The sequence below is a fragment of the Schistocerca nitens genome, chromosome 7, assembly GCF_023898315.1.
Source record: "Schistocerca nitens isolate TAMUIC-IGC-003100 chromosome 7, iqSchNite1.1, whole genome shotgun sequence".
Taxonomy (NCBI): domain Eukaryota; kingdom Metazoa; phylum Arthropoda; class Insecta; order Orthoptera; family Acrididae; genus Schistocerca; species Schistocerca nitens.
The window spans coordinates 96,395,897-96,421,856 of record NC_064620.1 but is presented as its reverse complement, the minus strand read 5'-3'; the positions used below and the strand labels follow the sequence as shown (position 1 = coordinate 96,421,856).

At 42.6% G+C, this 25,960-nt stretch overlaps 1 protein-coding gene across 2 annotated transcripts in view; it reads left to right on the top strand.

The window, feature by feature from the left end:
• LOC126195221 (uncharacterized) overlaps window positions 1–25,960 on the top strand; it is a 196,770-nt gene that overhangs the window by 111,445 nt on the left and 59,365 nt on the right. For both annotated transcript variants that reach the window (XM_049933743.1, XM_049933742.1), the window contains exon 8: window positions 20,222–20,559. In XM_049933743.1, the coding sequence (XP_049789700.1) occupies window positions 20,222–20,559 (338 nt within the window). The remainder of the gene's footprint in view (window positions 1–20,221; window positions 20,560–25,960) is intronic.

Here is a 25,960-nt window from a genome sequence, read left to right as displayed (position 1 = left end):
AATTATTGGGTGGGGATAGAGGAGTTATGGGAAAAGTTTAAATTTATTTTAAATTATGCTCTTGACACATGCGCCAAGTAAGTGGATTATGGATGGAAAAGAGCCTACGTAGTTCAATAATCAAATTCGGAAAATGCTGAAGACACGGAGGTTATTGCACTCCTGCTTCACAAAAGAAAGCACAAGTTTTGACAGGCAGAAGTTAGTAGAACTTCATGTGCCCGTAAGAAGATTAGTCAGCAAAGCATACAACTACTTCCACCATAGTACCACAGCGAAAGATCTTTACAAGAACATGAGAAAATTCTGATCGTACGTAAAATCATTAAGAGTGTCGAAGGCTTCTATCCAGTAAACTCCTCAACAAGTCTGGGGTGGCAATAGAACACAGCAAAAGGAAAGCTGAAGAAGTTTTAAATTTAATGTTTAAGAAATCATGCAGACGGATCGTGCAAAAATATTGTCGGTGGTCTGTCGCATAGACTCCTGTGTGGAGGACATAGGAATAATCTTCCCTGGAACAGAGAAGCAACTGAAATAGTTGAAAAAAAAATCTCCAGGTGCAGATGGAATACCAATTCAGTTTTACAGAGAGTACCTTGCGATATTGGCCCTTACATAGCTTGCAATTATCGTGAATATCTCACCCAGCAAAAAGTCCCAAGCGGCTGGAAAAAAGTGCAGGTGACTCCTGTCTATAGGAAAGATATTAGGACAGACCCACAGAATTATAGACCAATATCCTTAACATTGATGTGCTGCAAGATTCATAAACACATTCTGAGTTCGAATATAATAAATGTCCTTGCGACTGAAAAGTTTCTGTCCACAAAACAGCATAGTTTTAGAAAGCATCACTCATGAGAAACTCAACTTGCCCTTTTCTCACATGATGTCCTACAACACATGGATGGAGAGCAACAGGTAGCTTCCATGTTCTTAGATTTCTGGAAAGTGTTTGACACGGTGCCCCACTGCAGACTATTGAAGAAGGGTTCCCAAATATGTGAGTGGCTCAAAGACAGTAATATAACCCAGTACATTGTCCTTGACAATGAGTGTTTATCAGAGACAGGGGTATCATTAGGAGTGCTCCAGAGAAGGGTGACAGGACTGCTCTTCTTCTCTATATACATAAATGATCTGACTGATAGGGTGAGCAGCAATTTATGGCTGTTTGCTGATTCCTGTAACATTCAAATACAGTATTAGTAGTGTGCTGCTGTCGCATTGATTAAATATCTAGGTGTAAATTTGAATAGTGATGAGAAATGGAATAAGCTTGTCGGGTTGGCAGTAGGGAAGGGGAATGCTCAATTTCGTTTTATTGAGACAGTTTTTGAGAACATGTAGCTCATTTATGGAGGAGCTAGCATATAGAACACTAATGTGATCCATTCTTGAGTACTGCTCCTGTGTTGGGGTCCTCACCAGATCAGGTTAAAGGAAGACAAAAAAGCAGTACAGAGGTGTGACGCTAGATTAGTTACTGGTGGGTTCGAAAACCACACAAGTACTTCACAGATGCTTCAGCAACTCAGTTGAGACAATTTTTGCAAGACACCGTTGCAAAAATTTGGAGAACCGTCATTTGAGGTCAAATGCAGAATGATCCTACTGCTGCCATTGTGTATTTCGTGTAAGGACCACAAAGATAAGATGAGAGAAATTAGTGCTTGTACGTGAGACGTGTAGCCAGGCTTTTTCCCTTGCTCTATTTGAAAGTGGAACAGGAAAGAGAATGACTAATAGTGGTGCATAGTACCCTCTTCCACACACCTTGTGCTGGGTTATAGACTATGTATGTGGATGCAGATGTAGATCACTGCTAACCTTGACCTGAAGCCATACCTGATGCCTCCCCACACCATGTCGTCAGGATTAACATTGCTACGTGTTTTCTAAACATCGGAAGAATGTGGCCTCTCCCCAGGTTGCCTCCATACTCACTGATGATGATCATTCTGGGTTGTGGAGAACTACAATTCATCACTGAGTACAGTGTGACATCATTCATAAATTTCCAAGCTTCATCACTACAACACCACTCCAGACACAGCAGTTTGCCCTGGGGTGTTAATGACAGCCTAAGCATGAGACCGTAATTCCATAGTCCAGCTGCTGCTAGTCTCGTTCCAGTGGTGCAGGATGACAAGCATGTTGCAGGGAGTCTATTTCCTGTTCTCAGACAGCAGAAACAGATGTAAAGGGATTACGATGTGCTTAGTGCACAATGAAGAGACAGCTGGTCCATCCAATTACTGTGTATGGCTCCCAGCATAGAATGCTTGACTTTGACTGTTTCACAGCCAGTGCCACCTGGAATCTTCCCACAACTCTTGCTTTTCTGAATTGCACAAGTGGGAACTATCCTTGCAAACATATCCTTCGTTCCCATTACCCCTTCCTGGCCACAACCTTCACTAGTCTCTCTTCTCCACCTGCTTTGCTCCTCTTCCCTACTATCCCTACAACTCTACATATGCCTTCATCCCACTAGTGCACCTACGTAGTCCTTTGCCCTTGTGTACTTCTCTCCTCTCTCTTCTCCCCTTTGCTCCCCCCCCCCCTCTCCCCCCTCCCCGTTTCCAGCACAGCCCCACAATGTTACACCTTGCAGCCCATTATCCTTACCTTACCACGTCTCTGCATACTCCCACAGGAGGCGCTAGTAACTTCCCCCACCCCTGTCCCTTTCTAGCCCACACCTCTTCTGTATTGCCAGTAGCTGACATTCCTGCCTATCTCACATCCAGTCATAGTCTGGCCTTGGCACCCAGAGGCACTAGTGGTCATATGTGTGTTAGTTATGCATGTGTGAATGTCAATGTTTTTGTTGTTAGTTCACATAATCAAATTGGAGGTAAGTTGATGTGTGTTTGTTAAAAGTTGTGGATTCAGACAAATCCTTTATTAGTGAAGATCACGATTATAATTTTAAAAATCTTAATTTCACAGTCTTGGTAATAGAGGATTTCTCTCAATTCACAACTTTTATGTATGTTTTGTCTATGTTTGACAAAGGATTTAGTCTGATGGCTAAATAATATCTATCTATCTTTATTCAATGCCAACAGCCTTGCCGCAGTGGTAACACTGGTTCCCGTCAGATCACTGAAGTTAAGCGCTGTTGGGCTGGGGTAGCACTTGGATGGATGACCATCCAGTCTGCTGAGCACTGTTGGTGAGCGGGGTGCACTCAGCCCTTGTGAGGCAAACTGAGGAGCTACTTGATTGAGAAGTAGAGACTCCAGTCTCAGAAACTGACATATTGCCGGGAGAGCGGTATGCTGACCGCATCCAGTGACGCCTGTGGGCTGAGGATGACTTGGCGGCTGGTCGGTACCATTGGGCCTTCATAGCCTGTTTGGGAGGAGCTTTGTTTAGTTTAATCTTATTCAGCCTGGCTGTCTGCCATTCAGCATCTACTCTCTGTTGTGATTAGCAATCCATCCTTTTCTTATAGCTGGCAATATCTACTTACCACAGAGACAACTATGCAAATACACGAACTTAAAAAACAAAGTTATGGAATTTTTAGATTTTCAGCTATTACCATGTTATTAGGGAAAGTGAAATATATGGTACTGATGGAAGAAGGGGATGAAATGCCACGTGCTGGAGGTTAAAAAAAGGTTGCAGGGAAGATCCAGAAGTAACATTCTTATTTAATTTGCCAATGTTCCTACATGTCCGTCTTTTTTAAGGCGGAGTTACGGCAAATTTTCTTTTCAATTTTAGTAACAGAGATATTGATAGCGTATTTCTCATTCAGTGATTACAATCCCACGAGCTTTTGATTGAGCTCTTCTCAGCCATTGTCAGATGGTAAATAACTGTCATGTTGCTGTGGCCTCGCTATTAGAAAGCTGTGCTGCTGGCTGTGTTGCCACTGGTGCTCTTCTCCTTGCCAATTACGGTAATGTTTTCATCTTGTGTCTGTCGCGCCTGCAGTGGCTAGGTCCCAGGCTGTGCCGAGCTACAAACTGCCATCCTTATTGAGAGTGTTTTCAGCTATTTTATTTCTACAGCGTCTTTTATAATGCTATCGCAAAATCCCTTGTTCTCATAATGACAGATGTTTCATTGAACAGAAATCAATATGTATTTTCTAAATCATTTTTTCCCATGGCTGATTTTTCAGGATAACATAGGTGTAAGCACCTCTTGTGGTCTGCCCGGTGTTGCTCCATAGTGTGTACTGTTTGGCCGAGGCAGTAGCAACCACACTGACATGGTATGTTGCCCATTTCAAGATTATCCTTCAAAGGCCCCCTGAGCTGTCATATTTTATCTGGGGGCCTGAAAACTGATGAGATGTTGTCTCTCTTCAGAAACCAACCAATCTTTCCGAACATTGTGCCACAGAAAGACGAAAACCCAAGTTTTTTGTTCTCTCCTTTGGTGGTGTTTTTCCTACATGTATCAACAGAAATAGCCTGCGATACCTGGCGGTGATGTAGCTATTCTCCAGAAATCTTTTTGGAGATGACTTAGTTCAAGGGGCATATGCCAGAGTGAACCAACAACAAATTGCATGCTTTGAGATATTCAGTTCAACCACAGAAGAAAAAAAATCAGTGAGATACTAAGGGTAGCAAATGATATTCAACGGTCTCTTATCAACTGTTCAGTGTTGTTTCTTCACTTTTGAAACACAATGTACACATTACCAGCCTGAAAAATTATGATCATTACAAGAAAGTGCGGTAAAAAGTGAACAACTTTACTGTATGACAGTCTTCATTCATTCATCTAAGCAAAATCTTATGAGCTATAAAGATACAGTGCCGTGTCCAGTTTAAACAGATTTTTGGGGGACCTCTTCATCATTTGTCAACACATCTCCACTGGAATTTCCAGTTGTCTGTGTAGCAGTTGGTAATATCTTGAAAAAGTCGTGGTGAATAGTGGGAATGAAGTGTAACATTGACTCTTGGTCTTCCTTCTTTACACTTGTAAGTGCTCATTCTCTGGGATATTTGAGGCTCAGGGCAGTGTTTTGAAGTTCAGCCGGACAACCTCTAACTTGTTTAGATAAGCTCACTTTACAGTATCCTGCACCATCATTGTGAGTGTATTTAAATTGTATTACATTGGGCTTCTCTTTGCTTCTCTGCTGGATCTTATGTTCATCCAAGCTACTACTCAACGAGGAATGTTTTTCCTGTTTGTTAAGCTGATGTTAAACTGGCAAAACTGAAGAAATCATCATGTCTTATTACCACCACATTGAACTTTTGTTTCTTGGCTCTGCATGTTTTGTGCTTCACCTTCATAGGATTCTTCAAAAGATATAATTTTTCTTTGTGTGAACCTACAGCATACGTCATTCTCCAGGTGTATCTTCATAGGTCCAGCATAGCATGCAAAGAAGTTAAATAAAGCATGACAACAGGTGTGCATTCAAAATTATGATCTTTCATACATTTCATATGTCGAAGTGAATCAACTATGTTCCTGAGATTCACAATGTTCAACAACTATAATAATCCATAAGTAACAAGTCTATATCAATTGTTGTGTGTATTCCACAACATAATTCACACTTTACTCCCTAGATGGCAGCTCAGCACACCCTGATGTAGATTGTTTACTTTCGCATTCAAGCATAGACTCACATAATTGTACACCTTAGGAGACCATTTTACAACTTTTTAAACAAAGTTTACAGCATAAAATGTACCTTCACTGTTTGATTGACCTGAGAGTGGCACTTATTAGTCACTGGAGTCACACTCAGTGTCAACATAACTGTCATTTGACCCACGTGAACTTTTGTCTGCAAGATGGTCTGCCATCTTGTCACTGTATGTAGTTCACTTTCACACCAAAAATAGCTGTAGATCTGAGACACACCAGGAGCACCAATATTAAAAATTTCCCTCACTGTCAAACCACAGTCTTAGTTCGTTATGCTGTATGAATATTTGTGATAATCTAAATCATCTGCCATAGGAAAGTCAAAATGTCGAAGTCTGCAGTTGGTTCTGTGGCATAACACTTTCCAGTTCTAGCGACAGATTTTCAGCATCTGAGACAACTTTAGCACGGTAGACAAGGTTGTTCAGAATGCCACGTTTTTGTGCTAGATGTTGATGGCTGAGAGAATGCAGATACCGATCCATGTGTGTAGGTGTCGTGGAGATACTGTGGCAGAGGTTCCCATTGGTTTTCCAGTGAATGAGGACGTCCAGGAAGGACAATGCACCATCTATCTCCACTTCCACCATAAACCTGATGTGGTCGTGAATGCTGTCCAGGTGTTCTACGAATTCTCCCATCTGTCAGTATGAGGATGAAGGGATTTTGGGATAGTATTAAAAAAGAAGGTGTAGAAATAAAAGTATCTGAAGACACCATCAATAAAGATGATGGTTTGCAGATCAACACAGCCTAGGACCTGGCCATTGTGAGGTTGAAACGGACATGGTAGAAAAACTTTACCATAATTGGTGAGAAAGGGAGCACTAGTGACTCACAATCAGCAGTGTGGCTACAGAACGGCGAGGCCCTGGCGATGTGGCAGTCATTTATAACTTGACAATGGCCAAGGAGAGCACATGGGATTTTAATCACCTGATGTGACTGGAAGACGGAGAAGATTTTATTAATTCATATCGCTGTGATACCATGCATTCATGTAGTATATTTATCCTCAACTGTCTTTAGAACTAATCATATATATATTGTGACCAACTCTAGTTATAATGCAGTACATTCAATTTGGATTCCAGAAAGATAAAGAAAACGTAGGTCTTTGTTGACTTGATTGTCATGTGCGGCTAGGATGATTCCTGTGTTGTTTACTTGAAACCAACAGCATTCCTGAGAAACAATGCATGTAAGTTGTCATCACCCCAGAGATCTCAACCAGCAAGTAATTTATTATGAAAATGGAATATCCAAGGATTGAAACTGATTCATTTTATGAAGTAATACATGCCTGAAGTCTGACTAGCATGTAAATGTGGCACAAAAACTGTGTTATATAAAAAAAAATTAGGATAACTACTGTTACAAAATACTAAATAAAGAGTAAAACATCTGAATGGATTTAGTAAAAGTGTGAAATGTTTAATCCAGCCAAAACAGAAACTTGTTTATTCCATATGAGCAGGCACATGGCAGATGGGAAACTAACCACTTTCTGCAACAAATTAGTACCCCACAGTGACTGTTCAAAGTATCTTGGTGTCACTCGTACTGTGTGATCTCGGGCCTTATCATACGCACCACAGTTCTTGGGCAAAGGCTCAAAATAAGAACATCATCATATGGAAAGTGGCAAGAACGGTATGGTGGCCCTGCTCCAAGTCATTCTTTCTGAACTCCAGCACAATTACTTGTTTACAATGATTTATGTTATGAGTAGCCAGATAATTGACAGAGCAGACAGCAACTGTCACTAGATTTTTAAAACACACATCAGTTTTGTGACTCCATGCATTGTCAAACAATGGTTCACCGGAACTGAGGTAGTGAGGAGGAAGCATTAGAGCCTGGTACAAAATTAGTGATCCCATAATGGCAACCCATAAAATGCTGGACAGTTCAGTTCAGTTATCACAGGGAGTGGAAATCATATGTCCAGGAGGAAACAGGGAAAGGGAGATGGAAGTAAGATAACCCCCATCCCCAGTTGGATCACCACTCTTTGGTGAGTTCGTGATTGGCTACCACGGGGCCCCAGCCTTTGGAGCACGTCGGGATAGTTTTGGGGATGTGTGCTAAAGTTTTGGTAGCCCAGCATCGGAACAGACCCTCATCTGTTTTTTCTTTCTTTCTTCATTCATCATCTCCTCCTCTCTCTCCACTTTGGCATATGATTTCTCTCTTTGTTTCTTCTTCCGCCATGTGCATTCCTGAAGGCTGGCCCATGCATTTGACACATAACAGGTGACTGGGTAATGCACAATTTCCAGTGAGGAGTCGACAGATAGAGTTCACACGTACTGCTTGGTACAGGCCGTGCCCTGGTATCACATACTGAAGGTCAATACTTTTTTATGGTTAATCTGTTTATTTTTCAGAAAAGTATTACATAATGGGACTTTGCTTCTGGAGACCAATTGTGATTTTCAAGCCCAGCAACTGCTTACATCTTTACTCCTCCACAGCTATCATGTTCGTATTGAGGCCCATTGTACACTGAATTCCTCACGTGGTGTTGCTTACACTCAGCTGCTTGTTGGTGTGACTGAGGGGTAAAGCCCAGTTTATCTCTCTGATCAGGTTGTCACTGCGGTCCATCTGGTAATGAAAAAGGTTGATGCAAACTTAGTGCCTGCACACACTCTTTTTCTCACATTTGATCGAGTAGTGCACCCATTGAAGATTAAGGCATGGTCTGGCCGTACATTCTAAACCTGATGTGTTGCTACCAGTGTCATCACTATAACCAGGTTTGCATATCTTTTCAAAACTTGGCCAAGTGTGTTACTTATGGTGGAGATGCTCACGAGGGTGATTGCCTGCCTCCTGCTGTATCAATTGTAATGGCAACCATGCCACCTCATTCCATGAAAGTCACATGTATCTCAATGAGTAGACCATCCAGAAGATTCAGTGAAGGAAAAGGTATCCTACTCTGTCACTCTTTAAGTTGTTGGCTGGTCGAAAGCCCTGCATTTTACCATACAGCATATATAGTACAGTTATTGCTATGCCTCGCTCCATGAAGAACATGGTCATGTAGACCTGTGATCTCCAGTTCAGTACTGCAGTTTGAAATCGCCCATTCCCTTCTCCTAAAGCTGCGCAACAAGCTGCCAAATCTTCACCCCCGGCGAGAAAATCATCTGCTACACAACTGGCAGGCCAGGAAGGACAAAAAGAATGCTCCTGTGAAGACTTGTTATGTCCCTTCAGTGAACAAACATCTGAGTCTTCATCTGCAACTGTAAAGGCTCTAAGAAATTAAACAAAGGCAAACAGTCTTCTCCTTCCCTGACTCAAAAATTCTCTTCAACAGTGACGCTGCATAATACCACACCGAGGCAACCTCCATTTTGCCAGTGCGTGCCTCCTACCGTTTTTCTGCCTTGGAATCTGCAGGCCAACCCAGGGAGAATGCTGACGCCTCTGGACATGTCATGGAACAAGATCCTCCAGGCTCCACACCCTGTAGCAGTGAGTCTTCAAAGCCTGGCACTTGGCAGCCGCTGAGGTGATTGTCCTTCATTTATTCCCTCCATCCCATTCCCCATTATGACTCTTCTCCAATGGATCATTTGTGACATTAGATCCCCAACAAGGAGACATTAGACTGTTTGTGGAACAACTGTGTACACTTGTTTTCTGCCACCAAGAAACAAAACTGTGTTCTTATTACCACTTCGACATCTCAGGTTTCCTTCCAGTCTGCTTTGACCTTCCCTTCAAGGTAGATATTCTATCTCATGGGAGAGTCATGCTACTCATCCATATTGTTGTTCATAGACAAACCACCCAGCTGAACACCCAGCTGCAAGCTGTTGCAGTCACACTTTTCTTCTTCATTTCACATTTTCTCTTTGAAATGTCTATGTCCCTCTGGCATTTACTGTCACCAGCACAGACTTACTCCAGTGCTGGTCAGCTCCTTCACCTCTTCCTGTTGCTTGGTGTCTTTAATGCTCACCATCCACTTTGGGGCTCTTTGAGAACTTGTCGGAGAGGTTACCCCTTGGCTGACTTTCTCAGTCAACCCAACTTCATCTGTCTTAACACTGGAGCACCCACATTCCTTTCAGATCCACACACACCTGTTCCCATCTGGACCTCTCATTCTGCACTGCCAGCTTGCTTGTTATCTCAAGTGGTCCATTCTCTCTGATACATACTCGAGCAACCATTTCCTGTGCACTATCCGTTTGCTAACTCCTATCCCATCTGAGTGTAAACCCAATTGGCAGCATTCTAAGGCCAACCGAAGGTTTTACTCCTCCCTGGCGACCCTTTCGACAAAACAATATTTTCCCTGTTGTAATGACCAGGTAAAGTATCTTACAAACGTTATCGTTACCGCCACAGAACCTTTCATACCTTGCATTTCATCTTTACCATGCCATGGCCCGGTCCCCTGGTGGATTGAGTTGTGCCGTGGTGCAATTTGCACATGGAGGCATATGCTCTCTGCGTTTTTAACCATCGTCCTCTGATTACGAACTGTATTCATTATAAACAGTTGCATGCATAGTGTTGCAGCATTCTTTGGGATAGCAAAAGGACTATCTGGATTTCATTTTCTAGTTCTGTGAATAGTTTCACTCCCTCTTCCGTCATGTGGGGCAACCTCCGTCGCCTCTCTGGAACGAAGGTCCATTCTCTGGTTTCCAGCCTGACAATAGCAGACGGTGTCATTATGGACCCTATTGTTATTTCCAACACCTTGGGCCATTATTTTGTGGAAAATTTGAGCTCCACCCCTTATCATCCCACCTTCCTCTTCTCAGGATTGTGAATGCTACAATGCCACCTTTACTATGAGGGAGATTGATCATACTTTCACCGTGTCTTGATCTGCCCCAGGGCCGGACATGTTTATATTAGATGTTGCACCACCTTTCTCTTGTAGCAAGTACTTTCTCCACCATACATACTGTCGCCTTTGGGCAGATGTCATGTTTCCCAGATGCTGGCATGAAGCAACTGTTTTACCTATACCTAGGCCGTGTAGCTGCCGCCCCATTTCTTTCACTAGCTGTGTTTGTAAGGTGATGGAACATATGATACATAGCCGGCTGGTATGTTAGCTCGAGTCTTGCAATGTACTAACCACTGCACAGTGTGGATTTTGAGTGCAACGTTCTGCAGTTGACCATTTTGTCACTTTGTCAAATCAAGTTGTGAACAGTTTTCTGTGGATATACCAGACTGTGACCATGTTTTTTGATTTGGAGAAAGCCTACAACACCTGCAGGAGGACTAGTATCCTCCGTACTCTATGTATGTGGGGCCTCCGAAGCCACCTGCCCCATTCCCTTCAGCAATTTTTAAAAGACAGAGTTTTCAGCCCTTTTTCCAAGAGAACAGGGTGCCTGTCCTAAGTGTCGTCCTCTTTGCTATAGCCATTAACCCTATTATGGGCTGTCTCATGCAAGACATCTCTGACTTCCTTTTTGTCAATGCCTTTGTGATATGTTGCAGTTCTCCACGTACTTGTCTCCTCGAGTGGTGTCTTCAGCGATATCTTGATCATATTTGTTCGTGGAGGATTGACAATGGCTTTCACTTTTCCATTGACAAAACCATTTGTATGAATTTGTTCCACTGTCTTTACATCTTGGGCTTGTTGCTCTTCCGTTCATTGAGAGATTGAAATTCCTTTGGCTCTCGCTTCATAGGAAACTTTCTCCATCCTCCCACATGATTTATCTAGCCGCAGATAAGTGTCCTCATTGTCCTACGTGTCCTAAGCAGTACTTCCTGGAGAGCAGATCGGACCACCCTCCTCTGTTTTTACCAATCCCCTGTCAATTCAAAACTAGGCTGTGGGTGCTTTATTTATTCCTCTGCATGTCCTTCTATCATACGCTTTCTTAACACTATCTACCACCATGGATCACATTTCGGTATTGACACATTTTACACTAGCCCGCTTGAGAGTGTGTATGCAGAAGCTGCTGAACTACCACTTGTATGACCAGTGTATGTCCTCTTCAGTGGATATGCATGCCATTTTTCTGCCAAACCCGGCTACCCATTGTATGCCCTCTTTTTTGATGACTCCGTTGACTGCCAGTATGGTGTACGCCCTGCTTCTCTGTTACCTCCTGGAGTTTGCTTTCAGTTACTGCTCTGGCAGCTTAAATTCACACTACCTGCCGCATTCCTGACGGGGGGGGGGGGGGGGTGGTGGGTGAGCCCTTCACCACATTTGCTTCATGCGACATACAGTGTCCATCTTGTATTTCATTTGCTTCCTAAGGATACTACTCTGGTGTGGATCTATTGCTGTAAGTTTATCGATCTTCGCTCATGGCTTAGTGATAGCACCTTTGTGTACACTGATTGCTCTATGGGGTGTGCCTTCGTCATTGGCGAATGACCATTTTTGGCATCATCTTCCAGAACACTGCTCGTTTTTTACAGCAGAGCTCTTCGACCTCTGTCGGGCCACCCAGTACATCTGGTGACACAGGCTTTTTCATTGAATCGTATACTGTGATTCTCTCTGTGCTCTTCAGAGCCTCTTTGTGCTGTACACAGTCAATCCCTTGGTGCAACAGGTCCAAGAAAGCTTCCACTTGTTCACTGTTGAGGGAGCCACTGAGATGTTCGTGTGGGTTCCTGGTCATGTCAGTCTGACGGGAAATGAGGCCGCTGATGCTACTTCCAAGGCTGTCATCCTCCTACCTCGGCCTGTTAGCTCTTCCATTCCTTTGGGTGATTTCCGAGTTGCCATCTGTTGGCAGATGGTGTCACTAGGCATCACCACTAGTCATCTCTTCACAGGAATGAACTCGAGGGAATTAAACTTCTCCCAGTGGCTTGACCAACTTCCTCTCAGCCCTCTCGTCAAGATATCGTTTTGGCTAGGTTGCATATTGGACACTGTCGTTTTACTCATCGCCATTTGTTACACGGTGATCCCTCACCACATTGTGCTCATTGTCATCAACCTTTGAGATTTCACCATTTCCTGAGCCAGTGCCCTTTTTTAGCCACTTATGTCCCAGTGTATGTTTGCTGTCTGAGTTATCGGCCGTTTTAGCAAATGATGTGTGGGCTATTGATCGCCTTTTACTTTTTATCTGTCATAGCAACATGGCGAAGGACATTTAATCTTTGGTTCGGGAGCACCACTATATCTAAGGCGTATTTTGTGGACCATTCTCCTAGGAGAAGTCCTTGCTTTTAGCTCTTTCCTTCCATCGATTGGGCTAAATCCATAGTTGCTTTTAACTTACATTACTTACAAGGAAAACTTCCCATCGCACTCCCCTCAGATCTAATGGTAAGAGGGCATGGACAACCCATCAAAAACTGAACACAGATCAAGCATCAAAACAGGAAGAATGTGTACTGAACTGTGGGGGAAAAAAAGCAAAATAGAAATAATGCACAGTTCAAGCACAAGAAAAGCGATATAGAGCAACATGGAAGAGCCATAGTGTTGGAGTTAAGTAGTTTTGGTGTTGGACTGCAAAGCAGGCGAGCCCTGTTCAAAGCTGTCTCGTGTCGTGTCTCCCCCCTCCCACTGTGTGTTGTATTCAGATTTGTGTCTGTGTTGAAAGGAAATGGCTTTCAAATGGTAACCACAAATTTTTGATGACAAGGGGGCAAGTCAACTGAATCCTCCACCGGAAAATAAGTCTGGTGTGTCATATGATAGAAATCCCTTATTGACACACCTAATTTGTACGCCTGGTGAGTGAGAGGTACCTCCTTGACTGAGTTGAGTGTGTGTGTGAATCTGAATGTGATCACTAACAAGGAACTGATGAAAACGTAATAGCTTCCACATAAGCTGCAACAAATGAATGCTAGAGTTTCACAATCACAGAGTTTCTCTGTGCTCTGTCAAAACATATGTTTTTAACATTTTTGAATTTGCATTCCGTTTTGGAAGGTTTGACTTTTGAATGCCTTTGTTGTAACATAGTTCACACACATTTACCCTTTTATTTATTTATTTATTTTTGAGACGTCTATGTGGATCTCGTCTACTCTCACTATTCGTCACATTTACTTTGTGACAGCATTGTATTCTCACCACATGACTCATATTGTATAACAAGTGTATAGTATGACAGCTACCAAGACTACATTTCAATGACTGGATGGACAGTTCATAATGGTGGGGGGGGGGGGGGGGGGGAAAGAAGAAATGGCACAAGAGAGTTTTGGACATGGCACGTCCACACTGTGACCACGTAACCCCAACACTGTAGATCTATCACGTTGCTCAATGTTGTACTTGTTAAGCTTGGACCATTATCTGTTTCTATTTTTTTTTTTTTTTCACAGTTCTGTAGTCCTCCTTCCTGTTTTCATGCTTGATCTATATGTTCAGTATTTATGGGCTATCCACTGGGCCATCTTACCATTAAATCTGTCCCCCTTATCTCTGGCTTCTCAAGTCGTAAGAGAAGAGGAAGGCCTGTTCATTTTCAAACACCAAAGAGAGGTGTGTCTGGAGTACCGGATGAAGTTTAGGTACAACAAACAGAAGATGCCACCAATGTACCAGCAAGAACAAAGAAAAGAGAACAAAAATAATGTGTAGCAACTGTCGTGTACCTTTGTGTGTAGCACCATGCTTCTCTAAGTTCCATAGTACATCACCTTAGTGAACTCAAAGGACAGTATGAACTAATAAAAATATAAGTGTAATGTTTAACATGTTTTTGTACTAAAAAATAAAGGAAATACATTTTTTAAATTAGCAAGTGAAGTTACTCCTGAGTTCAGTGGGAACAATAGTTCCCACTAACTTTTTTATACTCGTAGGCTAAACTCTCACTTTCAAGATTTAAACTATGATTTTATGAACGGTTTCGTAGCCCAATAAAGTGTTCATAAAAAGTCTACAACTTCCGGAAATAATTTGGTCACTTAAGGGTTAAGCCGCTGCTACAACAGTTCTAGCCCCACCAGCTCCGCCAACCCCAGTCACCTCTCAGAACCTGACAACTACACCTGTGCCCTTGATGGTGGGGGTGGGGGGGGGGGGGAACTTCCCTCCCTGTTGCTCCTGCACACCACCTACTTCAGGAGCAACACCCCCCCCCTCCCCACCCCCCCACCCCTCCCTCCCAACCATCGAGGATATCAGTCCCCACTTCTGTGCTGGAGAAGCATAAGTCTTCTTCAGCTCTTCTCACTAGGAAGGGTACCTTGGATCACTCCATTCCCAGGTTTCTGTTAGTGGGAAAGATGACACCCGCCAGTGGCTGAAGAGCCCAAAAGCAGCAGGTCGTAGGGCTTCACGCTCATCCTCAGTCCCGGAGACTGAATCAGTGAAGTCCTTCCAGACAGGGAAACCCAAGGAACGGCGAGAGAAATCCAAAAAGAAGATTTCCAAGACCAAGGGAATTGCCGTGGCACCCACACCACCGCTACCTACAAGCTCTACGTCTGAGGATGAGGTGTAGATTCTGGCGTCCGCTGAGGACCTAGATCTTGCCGGACCCTCAGATACAATGGATGTAGACTGCTCAGGCAATAAGCCAGTGGCAGCAGGTGACCCCGAGGTGTAAACTGCCTCATTGAATGTTCCATGCCTTCCCAGTCTTACAATCACGTCATCCTCCAGTGGAAATGTGGCGGTTTTTTCCACCGCCTGGCTGAGCTATGGCAACTGTTAAGCTTTACACCTGCTTTCTACATTGCCCAGGAAACCTGGTTCCTGGCAATTAGGACCCTTACCCTCTGTGGCTATAAGGGATGTTACTGGAACCATAGTGAGTATAATCGAGTGTCGGGTGGAGTTAGCATTTATGTCCTAAACTCAGTCTGTAGTGAAACTGTGCCCTTTCAAACCCCTCTTGAAGCTGTGGCTGTCAGAGTAAGGACGGCGCAGGAAATAACTGTCTGCAATGTATATCTTCCTCCATATGATGCAGTACCCCTGAATGTATTAGCTGCACTGATTGATCAACTCCCTAAACCTTTCCTACTTTTGGGAGATTTTAACACCCATAACCCCTTGTGGGGTGCCACAGTGCTTACTGGCTGAGGCAGAGATGTCGAAACTTTGGTGTCTCAGTTCGAACTCTGCCTCTTAAATACTGGGGCCGCCACACAGTTCAGTGTGGCTCATGGTAGTTACTCAGCCATTGATTTATAAATTTGCAGCCCAGGACTTCTCCCCTCTATCTGCTGGAGAGCACATGACGACCTGTGTGGTAGTGACCACTTCCCCATCTTCCTGTCACTGCCCCAGTGTCAGGCCCACGGACACCTGTCCAGATGCACTTTAAACAAGGTGGACTGGGAAATTTTCACCTCTGCCGTCACCGTTGAATCTCCCCAATACGAGAACGTCGATATGATGGTTGAGCAGGTGACTACAACAATCCTTTCTCGTGGTCGCCGGAAGTCCCAGAAGCAATTAAGGAGCGCCATCAAGCTCTACAGCGGCATAAGCGGCACCTTTCGCTGGAGCACCTCATAGCCTTTAAACGGCTCTGTGCCCGTGTTCGCCAACTTATCAGACAACAGAAGCAGGAGTGTTGGGAGAGATACATTGACCATTGGGTGCCATACGTCACCTTCCCAAGTCTGGACAAGGATCAAACGTGTTTTCGGGTACCAGACCCCAACAGGTGTTCCCAGTGTTAACATAAATGCCGTGTTATCTACCGAAGCAGTCGTGATTGCTGAGCACTTTGCTGAGCACTATGCTAGTGCCTCTGCATCGGAGAATTACCTCCCAGCCTTTTGCACTCTCAAACGGTGGCTGGTGCTCCTGGGCCAGATCGGATGCACTGTCAGATGATTAAACATGTCTCATCTGACTACAAGCGACATCTCTTCGTCATCTTCAACTGGATCCGGTGCGATGGCGTCTTTCCATCCCAATGGCAGGAGAACACCATCGTTTTGGTGCTCAAACCCAGTAAAAACCCACTTGATGAGGATAGCTATCAGCCCATCAGCCTCACCAACGTTCTTTGTAAGCTGCTGGAACATATGGTGTGTAGGTGGTTGGGTTGGGTCCTGGAGTCATGTGGCCTACTGGCTCCATGTCAGGGCGGCTTCCGCCAGGGTCACTCTACCACTGATAATCTTGTGTCCCTTGAGTCTGCCATCCGAACAGCCTTTTCCAGACGCCAACACGTGGTAACCATCTTTTTTGATTTACAAAAAGTGTATGACACGATCTGGTGACATCATATCCTTGCCAAATTATACGAGTGGGGTCTCCAAGGCCCGCTCCCAATTTTTATCCAAAATTTCCTGTCACTTGGTACTTTCCGTGTCCAAGTTGGTGCCTCCCATAGTTCCCCCCATATCCAGGAGAATGGGGTCCGGCAGGGCTCTTTATTGAGTGTATCTCTATTATTAGTGGCCATTAGTGGTCTAGCAGCAGCTGTAGGGCCATCTGTCTCACCTTCTCTGTATGCAGATGGCTTCTGCATTTTGTACTGATCCACCAGTACTGGTGTTGCTGAGCAGCACCTACAGGGAGCTGTCCACAAGGCACAGTCATGGGCTCTAGCCCACAGTTACCAGTTTTCGGCCACAAAGTCATGTGTTATGCACTTCTATCAGCGTCGTACCATTCACCCAGAACCAGAACTTTACCTTAATGATGATCCACTCACTGTAGTGGAGACATATCGATTCTTAGGACTGGTTTTCGACGCCTGATTAATGAAATGAAATGTCGTGTGGCTAGGGCCTCCTGTTGGGTAGACCGTTGGCCTGGTGCAGGTCTTTCGATTTGACGCCACTTCGGCGACCTGCGCGTCGATGGGGATGAAATGATGATGATTAGGACAACACAACACCCAGGCCCTGAGAGGAGAAAATCTCCGACCCAGCTGGGAATCGAACCCGGGCCCTTAGGATTGACATTCCGTCACGCTGACCACTCAGCTACCGGGGGCGGACAACGCCTGATTAATGTGGCTGCCTGACCTTCGTCAGCTTAAGTGAAAGTGCTGGCAGTATCTCAATGCCCTCCGCTGCCTGAGCAACACCAACTGGGGTGCAGATCACTCTACGTTGCTGCAGCTGCCCTTGTTCATCCAGCCTTGACTTTGGGAGTCTGGTTTATGTTTTGGCGGCACCCTCAGCATTGCGTTTATTGTGGCATTCGCCTAGCGACAGGAGCTTTTAGGACGAGTCCAGTGACCAGTGTCCTGGTGGAGGCCGGAGTCCCTCCATTACAGGGTAGGCATGCACAACTGCTGGCCAGTTACATTGCACATTTTTTTAGTTCTCCTGCGCATCCAAATTACTGTCTCCTTTTCCCAGCCACGGTGGTTCATCTCCTGCATAGGCGGCCGAGGTCAGGACTTCCAGCTGCAGTTCGTGTCCAATCCTTTCTTTCTGAACTGGAGTCCTACCTATACCACCTATACTTGAGGACCATTCACATACACCTCCATGGTGTACACCTAGGCTGCGGCTTTGCCTGGACCTTTCACATGGCCCTAAGGATTCAGTTAATCCTGCGGCTCTCCACTGCCACTTCCTCTTGATTCTTGACATGTACCATGGCCATGAAGTGGTTTACACCAACGGCTCGATGGCTGATGATCATGTTGGCTTTGCCTATGTCCATGGAGGACACATTGAACAGCATTCCTCGCCCGATGGCTGCAGTGTTTTCACTGCCGAGCTGGTGGCTGAATCTCAAGCTCTTGAGCACGTCCGTTCATACCATGAGGAGTCATTTCTTCTGTGAACTGACTCCTTGAGCAGCCTACAAGCTATGAACCAGAGCTACCCTCGTCATCCTTTGGTAGCGACCATCCAGTAGTCCACCTATGCCCTGAAATGGTCCTAGTTGTTCAGTGGTGTTTGTCTGGACCCCAGATCACATTGGAACCCCAGGCAACGAACGTGCCGACAAGCTGGCCAAAACAGGCTACACGGAAACCGCTTATGGAACTTGTCTTCTCTGCAACTGACCTGTGTTCAGTACTTTGCTGCAAGGTTTTGCAGCTTTGGCAGACAGAATGGTATAATCTCAATATGCACAACAAATTGCATGCCATTAAGGAGACTATGAATGTGTGGAAGACCTCCATGCGGGCCTCTCACAGGGACTCTGTGGTTCTCTATTGGCTCCGCATTGGCCACACTTAGGTGACATACGGCTACCTCCTGCGCTGTGATGACCCACCTTAGTGTTGGTGCGGCTCCCGGCTGACAGTGGCCCATATCTTGTTGAGCTGAGCTGTCCATCTTTGTCTGCCCTGCGATGGACTCTTCAGTTGCCAGACTTGTTACCATTAATTTTAGCCGACAACACCTCATCGGCTAACTTAGTTTTACGTTTTATACGTGACGATGGGTTTTACCATTCTATATAGGTTTTCGTGCATGTCCTTTGCCCCTTTGTGTTCTCCAGTCTAATGCTTTTAAGCTGGATGTTTTAATGCGTCGCAGAGTGGCTGGCTTTTCCTGTTTATTCTCGTGGTCGGCCAGCCATGGTCATCTGCTCTCTTGTTTTTATCCATTCTACCTTTTTCTTGCTTCTCTCTATGGTTTTCTTTTCCTGTTTTGTCCATAGTATTGTTGCTTGTCCATCTGTCGTTCTGGTTCTTCCATTCTCCTGTTATTGTGCTGTATGTCTCCTTTCTTTTCTTCTTTCCCTTGTGTAATTATTTTACTAGGAACAAGGGTCCGATGACATTGCAGTTTGGTCCATTCCCCCCTTTCTTTAAACCAACCGACCACTAAATCTGAAAGGAGAGCAAAGGGGAGTTCTCTTGTTAGTAGTATTCTAAGGTTATGACATGGGCACTTATGACTTCACTTGTACATACACAAAAAAGGTATTAGATAAAGCACAATAGCAGCTGCACCAACTCAGTAAGCCATGAAGTTGGGTTGCTGCCTGGAAGAATACGAACCAATCATGATAGAATTTGTGCTGTCTTTCAGATAAGAGATGTCATGAAGAGCCCTGAGTGTGCCTCTGGGGCAAGAGATTATCATTTGACTGTACTAAAACAGAAACTGCATTGAAAAATGGCATGACTTTCTTGAATCCCCTTTTTGTCAAATACGACTGTGTGAATTTTGATCATTGATGACTTGTGGTGGTGTACATTTGCATGGTGTGTGTAATGTGTGTACTTCTGCTAAAAAAAGAGGAAGAACTTGAACGCTAATGTGACTACTGTTTTCTGTTATGTGTATCTATGTGCCACATGTATGTCTACTATAGATTAGTGGTGTCTTTCCTTTATATTACATAAATGTGTATTAGAAAAATTACACGAGCTTCAACTATACAAATATGTAGTATGTGTATCATAAACATACTAATGAATCCAAAGTGTAAACACATTTATTCTTTTTCAATCTAAAAATATCCAATCAATATTTTTACTGTCAATAATAATAAGATTTTTTTTAATTCCCTTTATAACTGTACCACACAGGTGTTTTACTCATTAAATATTAAAAATATGGAAATATTTAATTGGTATAATTTCTTAATTTACTTCTACATTTAAACGTTGTCCTATGGGATACAGCATAGCTCTTAATGCTCTAGCAATATGATTCACTCCCATGTAATGTTAATTTTATTGTGTACTTGTTGTTTCAGAAAGAACTGCAAAAATATGGATTGAAACCATTGAAAAGAAAGCAAGCAAAATTAATTCTGAGGCATATATACAATGAACTACATCCATGGGTTCCAGCAAGCGACACTGTAACCACACAAGCAGTATCATCACCAACGTCATCACTGGTATTGGAGGGCAGAAAAGGAAGGGAAAATATTGCTAAACAAATAAAAAGTTGTGACCCACTTGTACCTACAATGAGAAGTCCTCGAAAAAGAAATATATTAAAAAGTTTGTCAGATTCAGCAAAGGCAAGTTCCAGTCATGATAAAGAAAACAGTGAAGATGACTGTGACAGTGAAATGTTTTCTGGAAGGTACAAATGAAGTTACTCTCCTTAAATCTGTATAGTGTTTTCTTATGTTGCACTTATGTAAATTTCCAAGCTCCATCAATATCACTAGTTCTATACCACTTGCAAAATTTGAATAACAGGAATCTGATTTTTTACCATCTGGCCATTTCACAGTGTATTTGCAGGAACTACTAATACTCAGTGCCTCCACTGGCAATTGTGACTGTTGGAGTTTTAAGACTAATAATTTTCTTGAAATACAATATTTTTTGTTTAGCAACTTTCATTAGTGTTAATTGAACTAAAGAATCTTTGGCAAATCATGTAGTTCATCTAGCCTAATGCAGCTAAGGTTGGAAAGTATTTATGTTACAGAAGTATTCTGTAATAATGTTATGTAAAGTTGATGACAGAACATACTGCAGAAGCATCTTCAGGGACATTGGGATTCTTACACTCACACAGGTGCATTTATGCCCTAACAGGACTAAACAAGTTGGAACAGTGATTAAAGTACTGGACTTACATTCAAGAGGCTGGACATAATCCAGATTTAAGTTTTCTATGGTTTCTCCACATTGTTTAAGGAAGTGCCCAGAGGGTTCAGATAAAAAGAACACGATTGATTTCCTTCCGTATACTTTCCCAATCATAGTGTATGTAGTATACTTAACACTAACTTTCTTTCCTCTTTTCTTCTTAAGGGTATTTATTATGTATATAGTGTTTAGCTGACAGAATTATAGTTTACAAGTACATACATTAAACTGCTACAGTATATGATGATCTGAAATATAAACAATGAAATCTGCAGAGCAGGGAATAGCTATAAGAGGTTGAGAGAGCCATTTCCCATCATGGTTGAATATCCAAAGACTCTAGCCAGTTGATCGGTGTGTAGGTTTTGTGTTAGCAAAGTTTTTTTTGGGTACTCATGAATTTTCTTTTTGAGCAGTCATGCAAAATGTGGTCCGATGTCCTGCAGTCCCATTTGTCATAATCAATCATTCCTATTTATGTACTGTTGCTTTGGTCATGACTTGGACAAATCTGACACAGTTAAGAGAGCTTCATATTTTTGTTGATCTGTTCGCTCCTGGGGGTTCGATGGTCTGATCTAGTTTACATATCTTCTCATGACTGTTCATGGGGCATCCTCTGGTTTCTTCATTCTTCTTTTAGATCATAACTTTCTGGAACAAGTTCACCATTGTTTACCCATATTGCTCCTCCAGATTTTAGTCAGGTGCATGATAAACTGTTCAGTGTTTCATGAATTGGCAAGTTTGTGATCTTTTGAGTTTCATCCATTCATTTTTCATTGCTTGTTGTCTTCAGAGATTTGGTTGAGCAAAGTTGGTGAATACTGACAGCCAGGGTATTGGTGAGGATTTAAGGGGAGCCGGAATGATCCATCTCCTCCATGTTAATTTTAGCAAATAGAAGGAACATTTTTTCTAAAACCATTAAACACATTGCTCTGAAATTTGTACTACATGTTCAGTGAAGATTTCTCTACAAAGTTATAATGCCATGTTAAGAAATATTTATTGGTTTTTGTTTTACAATTTTTTTTAAACAGATGCTTATTTTTTTCTCTAAAATTTTGCACTTTTTCTTCTATAACTCTTGAATTATATGATATTTTTTTTTACAATTTGTTATAAAAATGAAGGAAAAGAAGTAAACAATATTGTTTATAAATTGATGTACTATTTGCAGTTTTTGAGAAAATGTTCCTCAAAGATGAAAATTTTAAAGTTACGGGAAATGTTTTTTAATACATTCCTGCCACGTATGATGGATTATCAGCATCCTGTTCTTTTTCCAGTGTTAGTTTCCTTTTCACTGGTCTTTTCTTCCCTTTTTCTACATGTTGTAAGCTTTTGTCTCTTCTTCCTGCACCTCTTAGTCTTTCTTCATCAATTAGGCACATTGTGGAAATGGTGGTGTGTCCTGGTTGGAAACCTAACTTTTCAGCACATCACATTTGATAATGTTTCCTTCATTGTATGTTGCCACTGCATCATACACTCCAAAATGCAATGTTTTTATCTGTACAAACACACTTTTGGGAATCCTAATCCAAATTAAATTATTTACACTTTCATTTGGATTTTGTGTTTTCCCATGTAAACACTTTTCCAATAAACTTGGCTGTGATAAATCTCTGAATATGGGCTTAATTACATCAATTACAGCATCTGGCAAACTGTTTTTATGGGCACATTCCTTTCCTAATTGGTACTTACACTATGAGTCATCACCTGTGGGGCACAGTGCATGTTGCGGGTGCTCATTTGTTGATGCAGTATGAAAAAATAATGCCCATACTGCTCTCCTCATATGCACAATGCTTCTTGCATTTTGCCTAATTGCACACCCATAATACCTCTGCAATCTATCAATTGCTTCATCTGTCAATCTTCCTCTTCCTCCAAGGGTCTTACCATCACTAAGCTTCTGGGATCCTATTGTCTGCTTTAGTTTGCGCAAGTGAGCCCCCATGTGCTTCTGCACATGTCCAATGCACTCCTGTTTTTTAATGTGAATTTCATTGCCATAAGGTTTGAGTTCCTCTACAGCTTTATATCCCTTACAATCACCATCTCCTAGATAGTTAGTGTATCGTACATTATACCACTCCTGTCATCTGCAAAAAATTGCTTTCACTCCCTCTACTTCCATCGCTCCACTTGTGTCGTGAAAATTTGCTTTGCAACTTTCACTATGTTTGTCCTTGGTATTGCCCTTACATCTACAATGTTTTGAGAGAACAGCAACATCAATTACTTTGCAACTGTCTCCACTGGTAGCTGTCGCAACTCCATTTAGCATTAATGACCTCTGCGTTGCCATGGTGCATCTAAAGCAACAGTTAAATCTCTACAGTTCCCATTATCTGTCACGGCTTTTTCAACTGCTTTCTTCATTGTTGCTTGAGCAGTATCTTCAGCAGGAGATACCACCAATTCATTATAATATTCAAACTTGGTTGGTGGTTTTGGCAAGTTCATAATTCCACATAACATTGTCCCTGCAGCACTGCCCTTGCCAATACTACGCAAGCCATGCACTAGCCTAACATTTATATCATACACCTTCTTTCCCCTATTACCACTACGAGGAATACTGTTAGAATTAGAAAATGAAACTTCTGCAGCACATTTGTTACGCTTCAATAACATTTTACATGCCAAACCAATGTGTGAAGTTATTTTCAATTGCAGTCCTCTTTCTTTGCAAACTTGGCATAATAAGTTATGTTTTAAAATATTAGAGAGCAAGGAAATGTTAATTATTTCATTCACATCTTTACTGTCACTTTCATAGTTTTCAAATTTTTCTTTGCTATCACAAAGTTTCTTGCTGCAAGAAGTTCTATCACATTCATTTGGAGTAGTTGGTGAAGCAGTCTGAGCAGCATCTCCCTTCGAAACAACAAAAGATTTCTTCTTCCACTCATTGTGCCTTTTCTTAAACACTCGATTGCTGAAATGGGGCATACTGATATCCACAAACCATATGCGTAAAACAGGTACGTGCAAAATTCGTCAAATATGCAAAATTGAACAGCTAAACAACACAAAGCAAACTCCACAAGTCAACACACACGGTATAGCGTTCATGTTTACCGATATGAACTGTCACTTGTCACAGAGATAAAGCCATACAACACTGGAAAACAAAACACTGTCTAATTCCGCAAAGATACCTTGCTTGCAGCCAGTGAGCGGCGCCGTCAGAGGTGACACACTAAGTCGCTACAACCGTTCACACGGTGCGTCAACTTTGCAGCGTTAAAAAACACACTTAGAAGGGTGAAACTTGATTTGTTTTATTCAGAAAACTCCAAATAATTTTATAATGAAAAAACAAAAAAGGTTAATTTTGTCATTTTCATCGTTCTGGCTCCCCTTAAGAGTTCCTGCCATGATCCTCATTACATCATTTGGATGGATGTCTGTTTTGTTGAAATGACTACTTCTGGCCCGAACAATATTCAGTGTCAGGATACACAACTGCTTATGCTGTACTTCTCAAGGTGTTTCCATTAGATTCCACTGGCCAATTTATTTAATATATTAGGACTTGATTTTAACAACATATTATGAAAAGGATAGATTACTACTCACTATATAGCAGAGATGGGCGTGAATCGCAGACAGGCACCACAAAAAGACTGTCAAACAAGTAAGCTTTTAAGCCAGAAAGGCCTTCATCAGAATTAAGACACCACACACACACGTGTCGGTACTCAGCTAGCTAATGAGCTCATATTCTCTGCTGGACTTTTGTTACAATCTGGCAAACCAAAACCAACATTGGTAATTATTGATAACTTCTAGATTTGTAGCATGTATATCATGCTGACAGAAGAATTAACAGAAGTAAATAGTGTAGTTCTAAGATAGAACTGTTTTTATTCTATTCACATATGTAATTAGTGGATGATGCTACTGTTGTTGTTGTGGTCTTCAGTCCTGAGACTGGTTTGATGCAGCTCTCCATGCTGCTCTATCCTGTGCAAGCTTCTTCATCTCCCAGTACCTACTGCAGCCTACATCCTTCTGAATCTGCTTAATGTATTCATCTCTTGGTCTCCCTCTACGATTTTTACCCTCCATGCTGCCCTCCAATAATAAATTGGTGATCCCTCGATGTCTCAGAACATGTCCTACCAACCGATCCCTTCTTCTAGGCAAGTTGTGCCACAAGCTCCTCTTCTCCCCAATTCTGTTCAATACCTCCTCATTAGTTATGTGATCTACCCATCTAATCTTCAGCATTCTTCTGTAGCACCACATTTCGAAAGCTTCTATTGTCTTCTTGTCTAAGCTATTTATCGTCCACGTTTCACTTCCATACATGGCTACACTCCATACAAATACTTTCAGAAACGACTTCCTGACATTTAAATCTATACTTGATGTTAACAAATTTTTCTTCTTCAGAAACTCTTTCCTTGCCATTGCCAGTCTACATTTGATATCCTCTCTACTTCGACCATCATGTTATTTTACTCCCTAAATAGCAAAACTCCTTTACTACTTTAAGTGTCTCATTTCCTAATCTAATTCCCTCAGCATCACCCGACTTAATTCGAGTACATTCCATTATCCTTGTTTTGCTTTTGTTGATGTTCATCTTATACCCTCCTTTCAAGACACTGTCCATTCCGTTCAACTGGTCTTCCAAGTCCTTTGCTGTCTCTGACAGAATTACGATGTCATCGGCGAACCTCAAAGTTTTTATTTCTTCTCCATGGATTTTAATACCTATTCCGAATTTTTCTTTTGTTTCCTTCACTGCTTACTCAATATACAGATTGAATAACATCGGGGGTAGGCTACAACCCTGTCTCACTCCCTTGCCAACCACTGCTTCCCTTTCATACCCCTTGACTCTTATAACTGCCATC